We start from the raw sequence: 15,447 nt of genomic DNA on the forward strand, positions 1-15,447 counted from the left end.
ATAGTGCGAATGAGATTATATTTTTCTTGTGGAAAGCGACGATCATCGGAGGAGACGACTAGGCGGCATCTACTACAGGGTTCCATCGAAAGTTTGGATCGGTGTGTGTGTGTTTGAGTGTCGCGACAAGACGACAATTTTTGGAAGGACTCGGCTTTCGACCACCGTATTGGAAAAATACGAAATTGGAAAAATAATCTCTATCACCTTCGCAACTACACGTTTTCATCCCCACCGTGTATTCGCTCTGCGCTGGCGCACTGTAATAAGGAATCGCGTAAACAAGGGTCCTTCAGAACAGCGCTGTTTACCAGCTATTCAGGGCGGGTTACTCTTTATTCGCATACTAATCTGCTTCGACTACACCTCGACTATACTTGAGAGTTAGTTAATTTTTACGACTATAATTAAGACGCAAATCTCGAGGAAGTTGCCTGACTTTCGCAAAGTGCGTCGTGTTAAGCCATATTTTTCCTTAGGTCAAAGAAAGGCGAGTAAATTACCGAGATAATGAATTTTAGATTCGCGGGAGAGAAAGGGTGGGTCGGAGGACTAGTACCCTTTGAGGTAGCATCTTTCCCATCCAAGTCGGGCTTGAGAAGTTTGGAGCAGGATGGGATGTATATATAACTGGTTATTATATATTAGTACATTCCTCGGGAATGAAAAGAAAATCGAGAACGCACGCAAGAAGGATACGTAACACAGCACAAGTGATTCGAGACAAATGATAATTGTGCACCGAGTCACTCTGTCAAAAGGATTAAAAGAATTATATCTACAAGTTTTGACGTGTACAAAATTATCAGACTAGGAATTACGTAAGAAAAAGTTCTTACATTTAATAACAATAATACTCGTCCTGTATAAAAATTATATATACATATATATTTTTAAATATATATATATATATATATATATGTATATATAATTTATATATCTTTTTAATCCAAACTATTCTAACTAAACTTTGAAACTGCAAATACTGGAAATAATATATGTCACTCCCATTTTTCTTAACGATAGCCTAAACAAAAGTCGCACAGATCAGCATAAAATCACGATTGCGAAACCGCGTGTTATCATCGCTCTTATCCCAATCATGCGCCACAACGTCTGTCCATTTAGCTCGCGAGTGATCGCACTTGTGAGACAAATCATTTTCTGATACAAGATTATCACTACATCGTCTCCTAAAAATTTTATATCATTTCCTTTCAATATTTTTGCTTCATCGCAAAACTTGGTGACTTGGTGCTGCATCCGCAGCTTCATTTCAGCGTGACCAACTTTTCCGATTTCCTTCTTCTTTTTTTTTTTTTAATTTATGAGATCACTCGCGAGTTAAGTCTGTGTCCGTGTATTATCATTATTACTGTAATCGGCTTGCGGTTATCAGTTTTGCCTAGTCGACATTCGAGGGAGAATCGGCGGACCCCGCTCGCTAGTTAGGGTATGTCAGCTGGTAGTAGTCTCCACCCGCGGAGTCCTCATCGGGGATTTGCAATTGCTTCACCCGTTTTATTAGCGCGCTAGAACACAGAATACTGTCGCTGAATTGTGGCGTCTGATGTGGCGGCTCAATTTTGTACAAGCAGGAAGGAGGGAGAAGACATTATCGCGTACGTACGTCTTGAACGTAAAAAGACTGACAGTAATAAAAAAAAAAAATAGATGTAGTCGATGTAGAATTAATTTATCATAATCTCTTTCAACGTCTATCTATAAATCTATATCTATTCGATCGCTATTTAATGAAAAAATGGAACGAAAACACAACTGACACAAGAGACAAGGACGAGAGAAAGTTCGCGAATGCTCGACGAAAGCTTCAAGGATTTGTAGATTCAAGTCTGCAATGGGAATTCGAGGGAGGACAAGTATAACAGGAGAACTTGAAGATGTTCTGCTCTTTCTTGTTCGCCGAGAGAATTAAAAAAAAAGAGAGTAGGTTGTTATGCGCTTGTGGCCATGACGCGCTCGAAATTTACGGACTTGCAATTATTGTTGCAACAGGACGATCCGAAGTGTTGCCTCTAAAGTGCTTCATGCTCCCGATGCGAAAGAGATATTACTTTTAGATTAAAATTCCGAGAGGAAGAACGGAACTTTACGCACAACTTTCCAACTGAAATTCTTTTACGATCCTTCATTGCAATTCGATATTTACGATGCGAATTAACGTAAAATTATATCATTATGTCTATTAATAATAGTTCAATGTTGTAGGATATTAAAAAAATTGTAAGGGATATTACAAAACACACTTCTTCTCTAAAGATGTCTCGCTAAGCTATCATTCAATTCGAGCGAAATTATAATTACATACAAAAGATAGAAATCTGAAATCATCACGAAATACAAGAGATTATATAAGATGAAAAGATGTGAGATATTAAATTCGGAAAAAATGCAAACGATGCAATTTTCTCCGAGATAAACTTACCGGTGAGATATTTCAAAGAAATATACGAAAGAGTCTCCAGACTCATGTATATTATTAATCATATTCGTGTCATTCTAGTTTATCTTTGTAGAATTTTTTTACGCGAAAAATGTTATATAAAATATTTATAAAATAAAATTATATCGATATAAAATATTAAAAAAAAAAATTATATCGATCAAAGTTTACGAGTGCGTTTTATATAACTATAGTGAACACAGAACATATTAAATTACTTGGATGACACATTATTTATCTCATTGCCTTCACATATGGTATACACCTTCACTAACTATATCACAGCATCGATCAGATACTCTTTCAATCTTTCTATGCAACTTATCGTCTCTAGTTAAAAGTGTCCTTCTACAGTTTCTATCTTCTACATTATACTACATGAATGTATTGCAATGTTTTAAGTTAAAAAATTCTGCTACAAACTTATTAAAATTAATCTGAATTGTGCATTCGAGACTATTGCAATCGATACTTAATGTGACTAGAAAAGCATATAAAATGATTAATGCAAATATATATAATATGTGTAGACATTCTTTCAAAATGCAAAGAGATGAAGTGATGCTGCAATTAAGACGACCAAACGATATGTAAAAAAAAACCAAAAAGATACTATGGAAACAGAGATCTAATAATTGTCTTTATCGGATAATTAGACTTTATCTACACAAGGAAATGTAACAATGCGGAAAGCTGTATTATTTTCTTACGCCCCCTTCGGAGAAGAGAAACGTATCTTTGTATAACTTTACATATCATTTGCATGTAAAACGCGTCACACGTTGTAATTCTAATCACGTTAACGCGTTTTTGTCCATCATTCCCTTGAAGAAGCCTTGCCCATCATGAAATTTCGCGTTTCGAGCAATGCAAGCGTGAAAAAAGTTAAGTGAAAAATACGAATACACACCCAGATTCGATGGCCTGATTGTTATTGTTGCCCGATGTTGTGTTGTTGACGAAATTGTTGTTGGCGGAATTGGAATTCGCATCCTCCTGCATATGAGCTGTGTTCAGCAATGAGCTCCACTGCCTCATCACTTCCTCGCCCTGAGCCTCCAACTCGGAAATTATAGTGGCGTCATCCAGATCGTGCAGTGCAGTATTAGAATTTAATCTGAAAGATAATGAATATTATGTAAATTTGATTCGACGGCAAAAGAAGACGACACTTTCTTTTTATAATTCGAACATCAAAATACAGATATATATAATTTTTGCTTATAACAAATTTATATTGACTGTTTTAATGCTAACCGTTGCTGTTCTTCGTAAGAGCTCGCGTCGCTGCCATCGTAATCTAACATTAAATCATCCGAAGCGATAGATTCGCAGGGCGACAAAGTATCCACGCTTCCCGTTCGATGCAAACGCTGCCCGTGATGAGGACTGTTCACTGCGCCTTTGATGTACGTAGCACCTATAAATTAAATCACAAATATATATTAATAATGACAAAATACATTTCAATTAAAAATTTTCTAGATAAATATTTTCCTCACACGTTTGAAATTTGTTACAATTATTAGACTGTGAGTGTTAGATTCAAGATCTCAGCTACTTAGATGCTGATGCACAATATACACTTGGAGAGAACGAGGATTCCAAGAATAGCATATCGTAATCCGTACTCACCCGTCTTAGAGCTCGTCTCGATTAGAGTGTGGCTATTCTCGGTGATTACTTGATTCCCCATGGCGGACTGCGTCTCCATCCTAGCCCTCGAATTAGCCCTGTCGTCGAAGATCAATCCCGGCTGATCTGCGATCTCGTCGTCGAAGAACTCTCTACCCTCGGACAGGCTGAGCGAGTTGGAGGCGTTCGTCGGCGTGCCGGGACTGTCATCCTCGAGGGTATTGTCCGAACGTTCCAGCGCGTGTTCCTCGTCTCTCTTCGAGGGCTTTCCGTCCGACTGAGTGATGCTGGCGGTGGGACTGTCGAACAGACTGTCGACCGGCGAAGTCTCGTCGTCTATCAGAGTGGTCGTGGTAGCGGCGGCGGCGGCGAATGCCGGATCCTCGATGGTGAGAAGCACCGATCGCAAAGTGTTCTTCGACGCCGCGCCGCTCTTCGTCGCGGCGGTGATCGCCTGCGCGTGCTGAGCGATGATGGAGTTGGAACGCTGGCACTCATCGCTGGAACTCAACGAGTACTCGTCCGCCATGGCCTCGCCGTGGCCGTACTCGGGATCATCCGAACTCAGCGGACTGAAATCCGACTTTATGGACGGGATCTTCTCCGTACGCGAGCGGTCCTTGTAAACCTTCTCCTCGCTCAGGCAACCCTCCTCGTATCCCTCTGAAGACGTAGTAGACATCGACGCGGTCGAGTCGGTGTACCTGTTGTCCTTGTTCACGATCCTTTGATACTGCGTAGCCCGTTCACGCACAAAGCCGGTGTTCAGATTGGCCGCGTGGGTCGCGAACGACTTGGGTAACGGGATCACGGAGATCTCCGTGACAGTGCTGTCATCGTCTCGGACGTCTCTCACGTCGAAACTCTTGCCATTCACCACCATACGCAGGTTTCTCGGTCTACCGACGCCGCGTCTCCTCAGAGAGCTCTCGTCCATGTAATCCATCGATCTGATCCTGTCGTCTTCCGGACCGGCCGGCTGGCTGCTGACGCCCGAATCTTCGGTCACCGAGCCCTCCTTCGAACTGGACGAACCCTTGGACGTGGATATCTTCCTGCTCTGATTCGCTGCTGTCTTGGCGATCTTAGAATTGGAATCGCTTACCCGTACAGCGTATTGCGGAAGCGGCAGGTGACTGGTGTGCAGAGTATACCTGCTAATGGGTTCAGGAATGCCTGAGCCTCGTTTGTTCGCGTCCGCGTATTGCGTCATCGCATTGTTACCGCCGCCGTAAGCCGCGTTATTCGATGGCGACGTGCGAAGCTTCGTCGGAGCCGTCGTGCTGTACAGATGTTGCTGTACGATCCTGTTCGGTTGTGGTTGTTGTTGCTGTTTGACAAAGTAATTCTCCTGTTGCTGCTGCTGATAATACTGCTGCTGCTGCTGCTGCTGCTGCTGATAATGTTGTTGCTGCAGCTTCTCCTGATTGTAGTGAGTGATGCCGTGGCAAATGTCGCCGACCTTATTCGTGAACCTCGTCTGGGGCTGCCGATACCCGAAACGGTTGGTCCTGACGCCGATCCCGCTCGAGTCCTTCTTCGGCGGTGCCAGCCGCGGCGTCGACCGACCGGACGACGAATTATGGATCCCATTGTCGTCGTCCATCGCCTGTCTGCGATTCTGTTCCGGGCCGGCCGACTTCGAGCGCGGATGCAGCAAGCTCTTCTCGCTGACGGTGCCGGCGGCGTAATTCGTTATCGGCATCGGGATCCCGCTGGTGGGTCTTCGCCGGAAGCCGAAGGACATCGCAGTGCCGCGCGTTTGTGACGTGCTGCGCTTCGAGGAGCCCCGTAGGTCGCCCTGGAATGGAAATTCTTTCGTCAGACGGGAGGTTCGTGTCGAAAGAGTGAAGGAAATACAGGCACGCGATGTAGACACGAAAAGAAGACTAATTAAAATATACATATGACATATGTTGAAGGTTTTTTTAAAGGCGAAATTGGAGTGAATTAAATTATACTGGAATTTTCGCTCCTATTTTCAATAGCAATTTTATATTTATGATTCGAGAGGTTTAATTTATTAAAGAACTGAGCTCTTATATTACTTTGTAAATTAAGTAGGTAATATGTGAATTTTTTATATTGAAATGTAAAAGAGAATTTAGATGAAATCATAAATTAAGTGATTTTAAAAGAAAATAATTTAACTGTTTAAAGGATCATAATAAATATTAATTAAAAATTATAAGAAGAAAATTTTCGAGATCACCTTATTAAACTTTTTAAAATATAAAACAGTTATCAAAGCTCTCTTTTCATCTCGAGACTCTTATTAAAACCTGTTATGACGAAAAGAATTCATATTAAAATTTAAGGTCATCAGTAGCTATGTAGTCACGCATCATCAGCCGCGGATTACATCTGCGAAGGGGAGATCGATATCCCGGTATAATTGAGTTTTCACAATTAGACCTGAACTTTGTACTATCGATTGTATACGATCTTAATTGCTCAATCCGAGTTATTTCGTCCCTCTCTCTCTCTTACGTGCTTTCCCTCTTCAGGTATTCACCTGGTGTTCGCCAAAACGCTCATACGTCGCATATAAAAGGTTCGTGGAACTATAAGGGCTTGTTCGACGAACTTGCTACGTGCGGTCGCAGTCCGATATTAATCGATATTTGTACACAGATGCGTACACCGGGTTATATAACGATGCCGATAGCGCATCCCATCGCGAAACTCTTTGTCTAAAGCAACATATACGCATTGTCCACGTTTGTCGAGACGGAAGAGAACACGAATTTCGATCGACTCGTGTCGTCTCGGGTCTCGTCCGAGAGCGGCCAACCAACCTCGTTCGAACTCCAGAAATAGAGTAACTATAGACGAGACGAATCTGAGTTCGCGACTCCCTGTCCGCGAAAGAAGCTCGGAAATCTTGCCTAACTCCGCGTGTGAAAAAACCTTGACGAGGCGACGCAAATCAACCGTGAAGACGTCTCTTTGAACGATCACTATGTATATTATATATACCTCTTGCAACATGTTACGATATAAAAAAATTGGCAAAAAGCTCCGCGAAATTTCCTACATTCGCCGAATCATTATGAGATTCATCATACATTCGATCCGCTTTTTATGCTAATTTTCTCAAGTGTCATTACAAGAATAATATCTTACGCATTACATACATATGTTACATCATAAGTGGATATCGGAGTACATTTTAAATTTAACAAATTCGCAAAGGTCTCGATCAAATTTACAATTGAGAGGCTCTATATTAACTCTATATTAATTATGAACGATACACCTCCGTCGAGGATTATTTTCACGCCTTTCCGAGATTCCCCGGCCTCTGTCCGAGGTGAAGAAGAGCCCACGAAGAAGAAAAAGGGCAAAGTCGTGTCCCGGGTGTCCCTTACCCCAGCTCCGATGCCCTTTTCGTTCTCCAGCTCGTCGTCCTCGCATCTCGTGCTGCCGCACCGGTACTCCATGATAGCTGAACACCCGGGCCAATGTCACAGGGCCGGTCGTCGATCGATCTCCCTCTCTCACGGGGCTGGAAGGTTGATGAAGCTTCGTCTCGTCATGTCAAATGATTCTCTTCAAGGTCCAGTCGCGAAAAGAAGTTGTTGAGATGACGACGGAGAGGAACCGCACACACACTCTCTCTCTCGCTTTGTCTCTTCGTGGTCCGTCACATCGTAAGGATGGTGCACGACGGTCTCTCGACGGCGCGGAAACGCGCGACGGCGCAGCTGTTTGTCGTCGTCGTCGTCGTCGTCGTCGTCGTCACCCCCGCCATTCCTCTCGCACCTCTTTCGTCTCCACCGACCTAGGCCGTCGTAGGCCGAGGCAAGCGGGATCGATCCGGCACTCTGCGTCGGCGCAGCGACGTCGGGACGCATCAACCCCTCTTCGAGGGGGTTGCTGATCTTGCGGATGCGCCCGCGCGCCCGGGTTTCTCCCATATACAGGGTGGCTTACTATAGCAGCAGGTGGAGACCGAGGAAAGTTATAGGTATTAATTATATAAATATATAATATTAATATTAATATTAGAATTAATAGTAATATTAGTGTTAATATTAATATTAATATTAATATTAGTATTTGTATTATGTATTTGTAATATTAATATAATATTTATATAATATAATATATAATTATATATTATTTTATAATATTATTATAATTATTATTACATAATATATTTAATATATATTTATATAATATTTATATAATATTAATTATATTTTATATCAATTATCGTATATGTGTCTATTTAATTTAATTTGGTCTCCAGTAAAAGTGGAGCAGGTGGAGCTGATGATCTGGATCTGTGAATTGGACTGGGTTTTTTAAATGGAGTAGAAAGACTGCGATAAGACTTCCCTTTGTTTCGCGAAGGAGAATTGATTTAAACACGTTCCCTCCGTTTACTATCGATCACTTTCATTCAGGGGCGCACCTTGTATATGAATCATCCGATTCAGAGAGACGACTCTGGGTCTACGTCAGAGTCGTTAGAGCATCGTTGTCAGGAGGAATTCCTGGTGCAATTGGAGATATAGTTTAAAGCACACGATCAGCAACGTGACTCATCGAATCAAAGAGTAACATTAACATAAATTTTCGATAAGGCGATTATGCAAGATTTTTGTTGAATATTTTTCTAAATATAGATAGACTCCAATTCTCTTTCTTCTCTTTCTCACACAAACCGAATATTTTTTTAATAGTAGATTTTCTTAATGAGTTGATTTTTTTAATGAATGCGTTGAAGGAGATTATCATTTTTTGAGAATTTCCATTTTTTTCATCATATAACTGAGACTATATTATGTTAAAATTATAATTAAAATGCATCTGAAATTAATTTAAAAAAAGAATATAATTTCGTTAATCTTGTAATACATAGTTCAATTTATAATAAGTTTTCCTCAATCGAAATTTATAATTCAAATGTTATTAATGCTTAAAAAAATTATTTTGAAATTAATCAACGAGAGAATCTCATTAAAAAACACAAGTTTGATGTTTGAGATCCATCATGCAACTGAGCCTATTAATAATTCCAAATTATAATTAAAATATATCTGAAATTAATTTAAAAAAAAAGGAATATAGTTTCATTAATTTTTTACTACACAATTTAATTTGTAACAAATCTTTCTTCAATCGAAATTTATAATTCAAATATTATCGATGCCTAAAAATATTATTTCAAAGTTAGCCAAAGAGAGAATAAAAGAAAACACAACCAGTTTGATGTTTGAGATACTGCGCTAAATTGCGATATCAGATTTTACAAAGATTACAATTATCTAACTTATCTATGCATTAAGACGATATAGTATAACATCGTGACGTATTTCCTGATAAAGGTGCAATCTAGATCCCCTTTATTTTATTTTTACCGAAACGACGTTTCAAGACAGTAATTATATAGCCCTTGCTGATAAGAGCACTTTTGCATGTCATCTCGCGATGAAAGTCGCATTTCGTAAAATCGCTCAAAAGTCAAAGAGCGAATTTTGTTATCCGCGATCATCGATGAAATCTCTCTCTCGCAGGCGCAACCGGAAGAAAGGTTCCGCTTCCGCTTTAGACAAACATACATATATTCGATCTCTCTCGATCTCGGGGCAAGATGAGAGTCCGCGGATCTTCGGCCATTTTTGTTTCAATTTTAATGAGAAATCGCGAGGGAGAGAAAGACAATGGGAGTAAGCGCGATGCGAATCTAACGCGAGGAGAAACAATGGGGAGAAGAAAAGAGAGCGCTGAGTTCTCTCTCCGTCGAGTCGATTTCTCCTTCTTCGCACCTGAACCGTGCGGGTGACGTGCCGGTTTTCAGGCCTCCTCTCTCGAAGAAGAGGTTTCCGGTTGGAGAACGCGAGAACCCACGGAACCGACACGCGCGACGACGAACAATGGAAAGCAAGCACGTCACTCTTCGACCGAGGCAAGATCGGTCGCGTGAATTAATAATAAAATAATAACGCGCCTCAGAATGGCGATGAAGCTCCGACAAGAGCGCGGGATCTTGTTTCCGGATGAGAATTTAACGGTGTGTGTACACCATTTTCTCTTTGAATTTAGCCTGAAAATTATGGCAATCGTGGGATAATTATATATGGTATTGCAAGAATTTTATAAGAGTTTCTCTGATTAATTATTAATATTTATCACAATTAAAAATATTAATATATGTACATAGTAAAATTTTTGGATAGTGCATATTAAATATCAATATTTATCTATTAAAATATTTAATATCACAATAGGATATAAAATATGTTCGATTAATTTATAAGAAAAACTATGTACATAGTAAAATTATAATCAAACATATTTGTTATATCTTGTTGTGGTACATATTAATATTTTTTATTATAAATTTTAATCAAAAACTCTTAAAATTCTTCCAATATCATATATTGTCCCACGCGATTACCGAAGAACTCTATCGAAATCGTCTAAAAAATCCATAAAAAATACACAGAGAAAATTTTCTCTCAGAATTTACTCTAAAAATCATGCTAATCGTGAGACAATATTAGAAGAATTTTATAAGAGTTTCTCGAATTAATTATTAATATTATTAATATTTATACAATAAAAAATATTAATATATATACATAGTAAAATTAATCGAACATATCTGTTATATCTTGGCTGATATTAATATTTTTTATTCTGGTAAATAATCAGAGAAAGAAGTAAAATTCTCTTATAAAACTCATAAAATTCTTCCAATTGTCCCACGATTATCATGATTTTCAAGATAAACTCTAAGAGAAAATTTGTGTATATATGTATGCGCAAACATAGAGAGACTGTTTGCGAGATTAGGTTAATTAATCGCTGGATTAATGAATAAATGTAATTAATGATCTGCATGTTTATGTTTATCTCATCGGAATATCGCAGACCGGTCGTGTAAAATTCGCGTAAATTAGAGTGGCAAGTCTCGACCTCGTTAAGGAAACTGTAAATTAAGAAGAGCTACAAATTAACTTTTTTATTTTTAATTTACGTTCGCGGACTGATTATTCTCGAAAAGCTGCATTACTTATTCTGCAAATACTTGCTGACGTACGAAGGCTCTATTCTTCGTAAAAATTATCATTTACTTCAGTGCGTTGGCGCGAATAGAAAAGTGCAAGCTTGTGCAATGGGTAATCACTGGCGTAAAGCCATGCATTTGCATGCATTATATCTATTCGCGTTGCGTTGCTTGTTCGAAGACGATTAATTTGTTTGCAATTCGGTGCATGCGAGAAAGTTCACGCGAAAGCGGATATCGATACACTTTATCGATACGTTTGATAGATAATACAATCCTTTCTTGAATTAAACGTTAGTGAAAGTACTCGAGTGTGCGAATAATTTCCTGCGCGTTTATATATGCGAAAGTGTCGATTTCAAGTTGCAAATGTTTGATCGAAGGAAAGTCAATTAATATAAATAAGTATTAATTATGTAAATTTTCCAAGGTCGAAACTTTTTTCCTACAATTTTCATTTTTTCTCATTTATCTATACTTAATTCGTTTCCATAGAATTTGGATTCGTTGATTTAATCTGTGTGTGAATAAAAATTAAGTTATTTTGTATCTAAAATAGTAAACGATCGATTTCTCATTTAAAGATTTAATTTTGTTTTTTGGCTGATCTTATTGTTAAAAAAACCAGAGTACATGTTGGATAAAAAATGAAAATTAAAAGTGAAAGAAAAATTTGGACTCACAGCTGTACACGGAGAGAATTTCTTTGATTAATATTTACCACAATAAAAAATATCAATATGTACATATAGTAAAATTAATCGAACATATTTTATATCTTATTGTGGTAGATATTAATATTTTTCATCGTGGTAAAATATTAATCAGAGAAACTCGTATAAAATTCTTCCAATATCATAAACAATTATCATGATTTTTCAGGGTAAATTCTACACTAAAAAAAATTATTAAATTAATAAATATTTATTTCAATACTGCTTAATAAATTATTTATTTGAAACAAATAAATATTTATGCTTTGAAAATGATTTTTTTATATCAAATAAATATTTTTCACGTCAAACCAATATTATTAGTTTCAAATACATGATTTATTAGGCAGTATTGAAATTAATATTTATTCGAACTCAATAAATTTTTTTTCAATGTAAGAAAAAATACTCTAACAGTGCAAATTACATAGTTTCAAAAGAGACTGATAATTTTATTATTTAAAATATGTGTGCAAACACATTTTGTGGATTAAAAATTAGGATCTAAAGTAGGAGAACAATTTCGATTCAGATTGTCAGTCGTGCTTTTAGTTTCTGATATATGAAAAATAGAATAAAACGACGATATTCTAATGCGATATATTCGGTCACGAGTCGTTGCACGCGTGGATTTTCGCGGGACGAAACGGGACGATTTTACACATCGTGTAATGCACGATGTCGACAGGACAGATGATATATTCACAAGTGGTAGCGATACCGTTGCAAGTGGAAACGCGGTTCGAGGAAGGACATTGAACTTCGACGTTAAGCTAGTGTCCGCGATCAGCTGGATTTTTTACGTGTACATCGCGATCGCGATGCGATTTTATACACGCGATGCGTCGTATATTATAGTACATTACACGTGGACAGTCTATAGCCGAATGGCGATATTATGTAAACGCAACGGCGACGAAAAAAAGCCGGCGACAGAGTTGAGTGAACGCGAACCCGACGAGGGTACCTCGAAGTTCAATGTCCATCGAACGATAGTAAGAGCCGGCCTTTTTACGGCGCGGTGGTTTTTTACGGGTCGTAACGATTTGAATTTAGGTACCCCGAGTAGATATAGCGAATCGAAATTATTCCTTCTTATACTTTCGATTTTTTCCTTTTTTAATTTGTCTGCGCTGATTCGAGTCGAACGAAATTTTTTGAAACTATTTAACCTACTCTCGTAAATTAAATCAGTGAAAATTTAAGATTTCACAGAATATTTAGTGAATGTTTCGCTAATCTTTATTAAAAACATTCTCATATTTCACTCCTCCATCTTGTGTGTTTCACAGATTATTTATTACAGTAAGATTTCACTGAAAAATCAACCACTATCGCTAACTGATTTTTATAATGATTTTATTTAAGAGAACAGTTTTATATAAAAAATTCTTCTTTTGAACCTTTAAATAAGAAATTGCTTTGAAGTAAGAACTCAATTCTTACATAATATAAATCTCTCTAAATCCTTTAATCAATTTTTATCAATAACAATGCATTAATTCTATACAAAAGAATATAGTTTTATCGAAAGCTTCCCTTTAAAACTCTAAATAGGAAATTGCTTGTTGGATATAGGGGAGTCCAATTCTTACATAAATTAAATCTACCGAACTCCTCTAAAAAATACATAAGAAAATACACAGAGAAAATTTTTTCTCAGAATTTACTCTGAAAATCATGCTAATCGTGGGACAATATTGGAAGAATTTTATAAGAATTTTTCTGATTAATATATTTACCACAATAAAAATATTAATATCTACCACAGTAAGCTATATGTTCAATTAATTTTACTATGTACATAGTAAAATTATCGAACATATTTTATATCTTATTGTGGTAGATATTAATATGTACTTTTAATAAAATTAATATTATCAATTAATATTATTAATAAAAAATATCAATATCTATATACAATATACAGTAAAATTAATCGAACATATTTTATATCTTATGGTGGTAAAGATTATGAATATTTTTATGATCTTCAGACTAAATTCTGATAGAAAATTCTCAAAAAAAAAAAAAAAAAAAAAAATAGAAAAATTGGACTCGAAGGGGCAACTCACCTGTTTCTGGGCCTTGTCCATGATACGGTACGAAGGCGAATTGTGATGACCGGATGCTGCGACGACGGCGCCCGCCTTACGAGACACGCATTGCCCCATATAGATCCGCCAACCTTGTCCCAACACCGGATGCTGTCAACGTGAAGAATACATATTAGATTCGCGCGAATTTTCACACTAACATCTGCTCTACTCTACGTTTTAATTCAAGCAGAATTTAGACAGAAAGAGAAAGAGAGAGAGAGAGAGATCGCGCGTCTTAAGTCGAAGCTCACAGAGTGTACACTAGGGGATATATATTTTCGCTTGAGAGATTAGTAGGCAAATTTCCCCATCGTTTCTTCTACGCCCCCGTACACCATCATACACACGACACGCGTACAGCGGAAGGAGTTAAACTATGCGTGCAATAATCATCCTCTGCCTCTCCCATTCACCTTCGTTAATATTTCACTTCGCAGCCGACTGACGCAGCCGACATGAGAAATATCTGCATTCGATTCCCCTCATTAAACAAAGAGAAGAAACGTAAGAGAGTTTTTCTCTTTGCGCAGCTGTCGAAAGAGAAGATATCCGGCCAAGAAATATGGAATAAAAAGCATATATCCGCCACCGACATAAATAAGTTCGTGCTGCTGATCGATACGCTAAGAGGCCTATTTCGGTCGAAGGGAGAAAATATGCGCGATTTAACGCTGAAGCTTGTATCGATCATCTTTTGAGAGATTATTACGCGGTTCTCTCGATCTTCAGGTCGCGAATCAAACTTGCGTCCTCATTAGATGCGCCAACGTTGCGATATAGAGGTGTTAGATACGGCCCTTCTCCGAGAAATTCGGGACACGAATCTTGCTCAAGCCCGGATTTCTTCGAGGGTCACTCTCTTCTGTTATTTATTACATCCTCGAATTATTTTTAAAAATAATTACATAGATTATTTAAAAACACACGGAGAATTTATCTTAGAATTTAGTAATATCAATATTTATCTATTAAAATATTTAATGATAAGATATAAAATATGTTCGATTAATTTATAAGAAAAACTATGTACATAGTCAAATTAATCGAACATATTTTATATCTTATTGTAATAGGTATTCATATTTTTTATTGTGATAAAAATATTAATCAGAGAAATTCTTATAAAATTCTTCCTATACCATATTGTCCCATTTTATCAGGATTTTAGGGTAAATTCTAAAAAAAAATTATCTCTATTTAAAATAGAAAAGAGTTATGCATACAATATTAAATTAAATAAATAATAAAAATAATTTTTCCAGTATTTAGATATTAATATCTATACCACAATATAACATATGTTCAATTAATTTTATTTTTTAATAAAATTTACTATATTCATATTAAATAATTTTTGCTGTAGTAAAGATTAATTAGAAAAACTCTTATAAAATTCTTTGAATACCACATTGTCTCAGGATTATCAATATTTTCAGAGTAAATTCTAAGAGAAAATTCTCTCTGTGTAAATTAGCGAGAGACTATTTCGGAAAATGGGACGAAGATTTTGACAAA

General features: G+C 37.3%; 1 protein-coding gene across 6 annotated transcripts in view; it reads right to left on the reverse strand.

Moving 5' to 3' along the window:
* LOC114946479 (uncharacterized) overlaps nucleotides 1-15,447 on the reverse strand; it is a 33,641-nt gene that overhangs the window by 14,696 nt on the left and 3,498 nt on the right. For 5 of the 6 annotated variants that reach the window (XM_029322983.2, XM_029322982.2, XM_029322981.2 and 2 more), the window contains 4 exons: nucleotides 13,909-14,040; nucleotides 4,100-5,900; nucleotides 3,722-3,884; nucleotides 3,375-3,581 (listed from right to left, as the gene is read on the reverse strand). In XM_029322983.2, coding sequence (XP_029178816.2) covers nucleotides 3,375-3,581; nucleotides 3,722-3,884; nucleotides 4,100-5,900; nucleotides 13,909-14,007 — 2,270 coding nt within the window. In that variant the 5' untranslated portion in view covers nucleotides 14,008-14,040. Of the gene's footprint in view, nucleotides 1-3,374; nucleotides 3,582-3,721; nucleotides 3,885-4,099; nucleotides 5,901-7,470; nucleotides 7,856-13,908; nucleotides 14,041-15,447 lie in introns of those variants that run through there. The other variant, XM_029322984.2, reaches the window with a different exon arrangement.

The sequence above is a fragment of the Nylanderia fulva genome, unplaced genomic scaffold, assembly GCF_048542155.1.
Source record: "Nylanderia fulva isolate GAGA-0341 unplaced genomic scaffold, ASM4854215v1 Scaffold9, whole genome shotgun sequence".
In the NCBI taxonomy this organism is placed as follows: domain Eukaryota; kingdom Metazoa; phylum Arthropoda; class Insecta; order Hymenoptera; family Formicidae; genus Nylanderia; species Nylanderia fulva.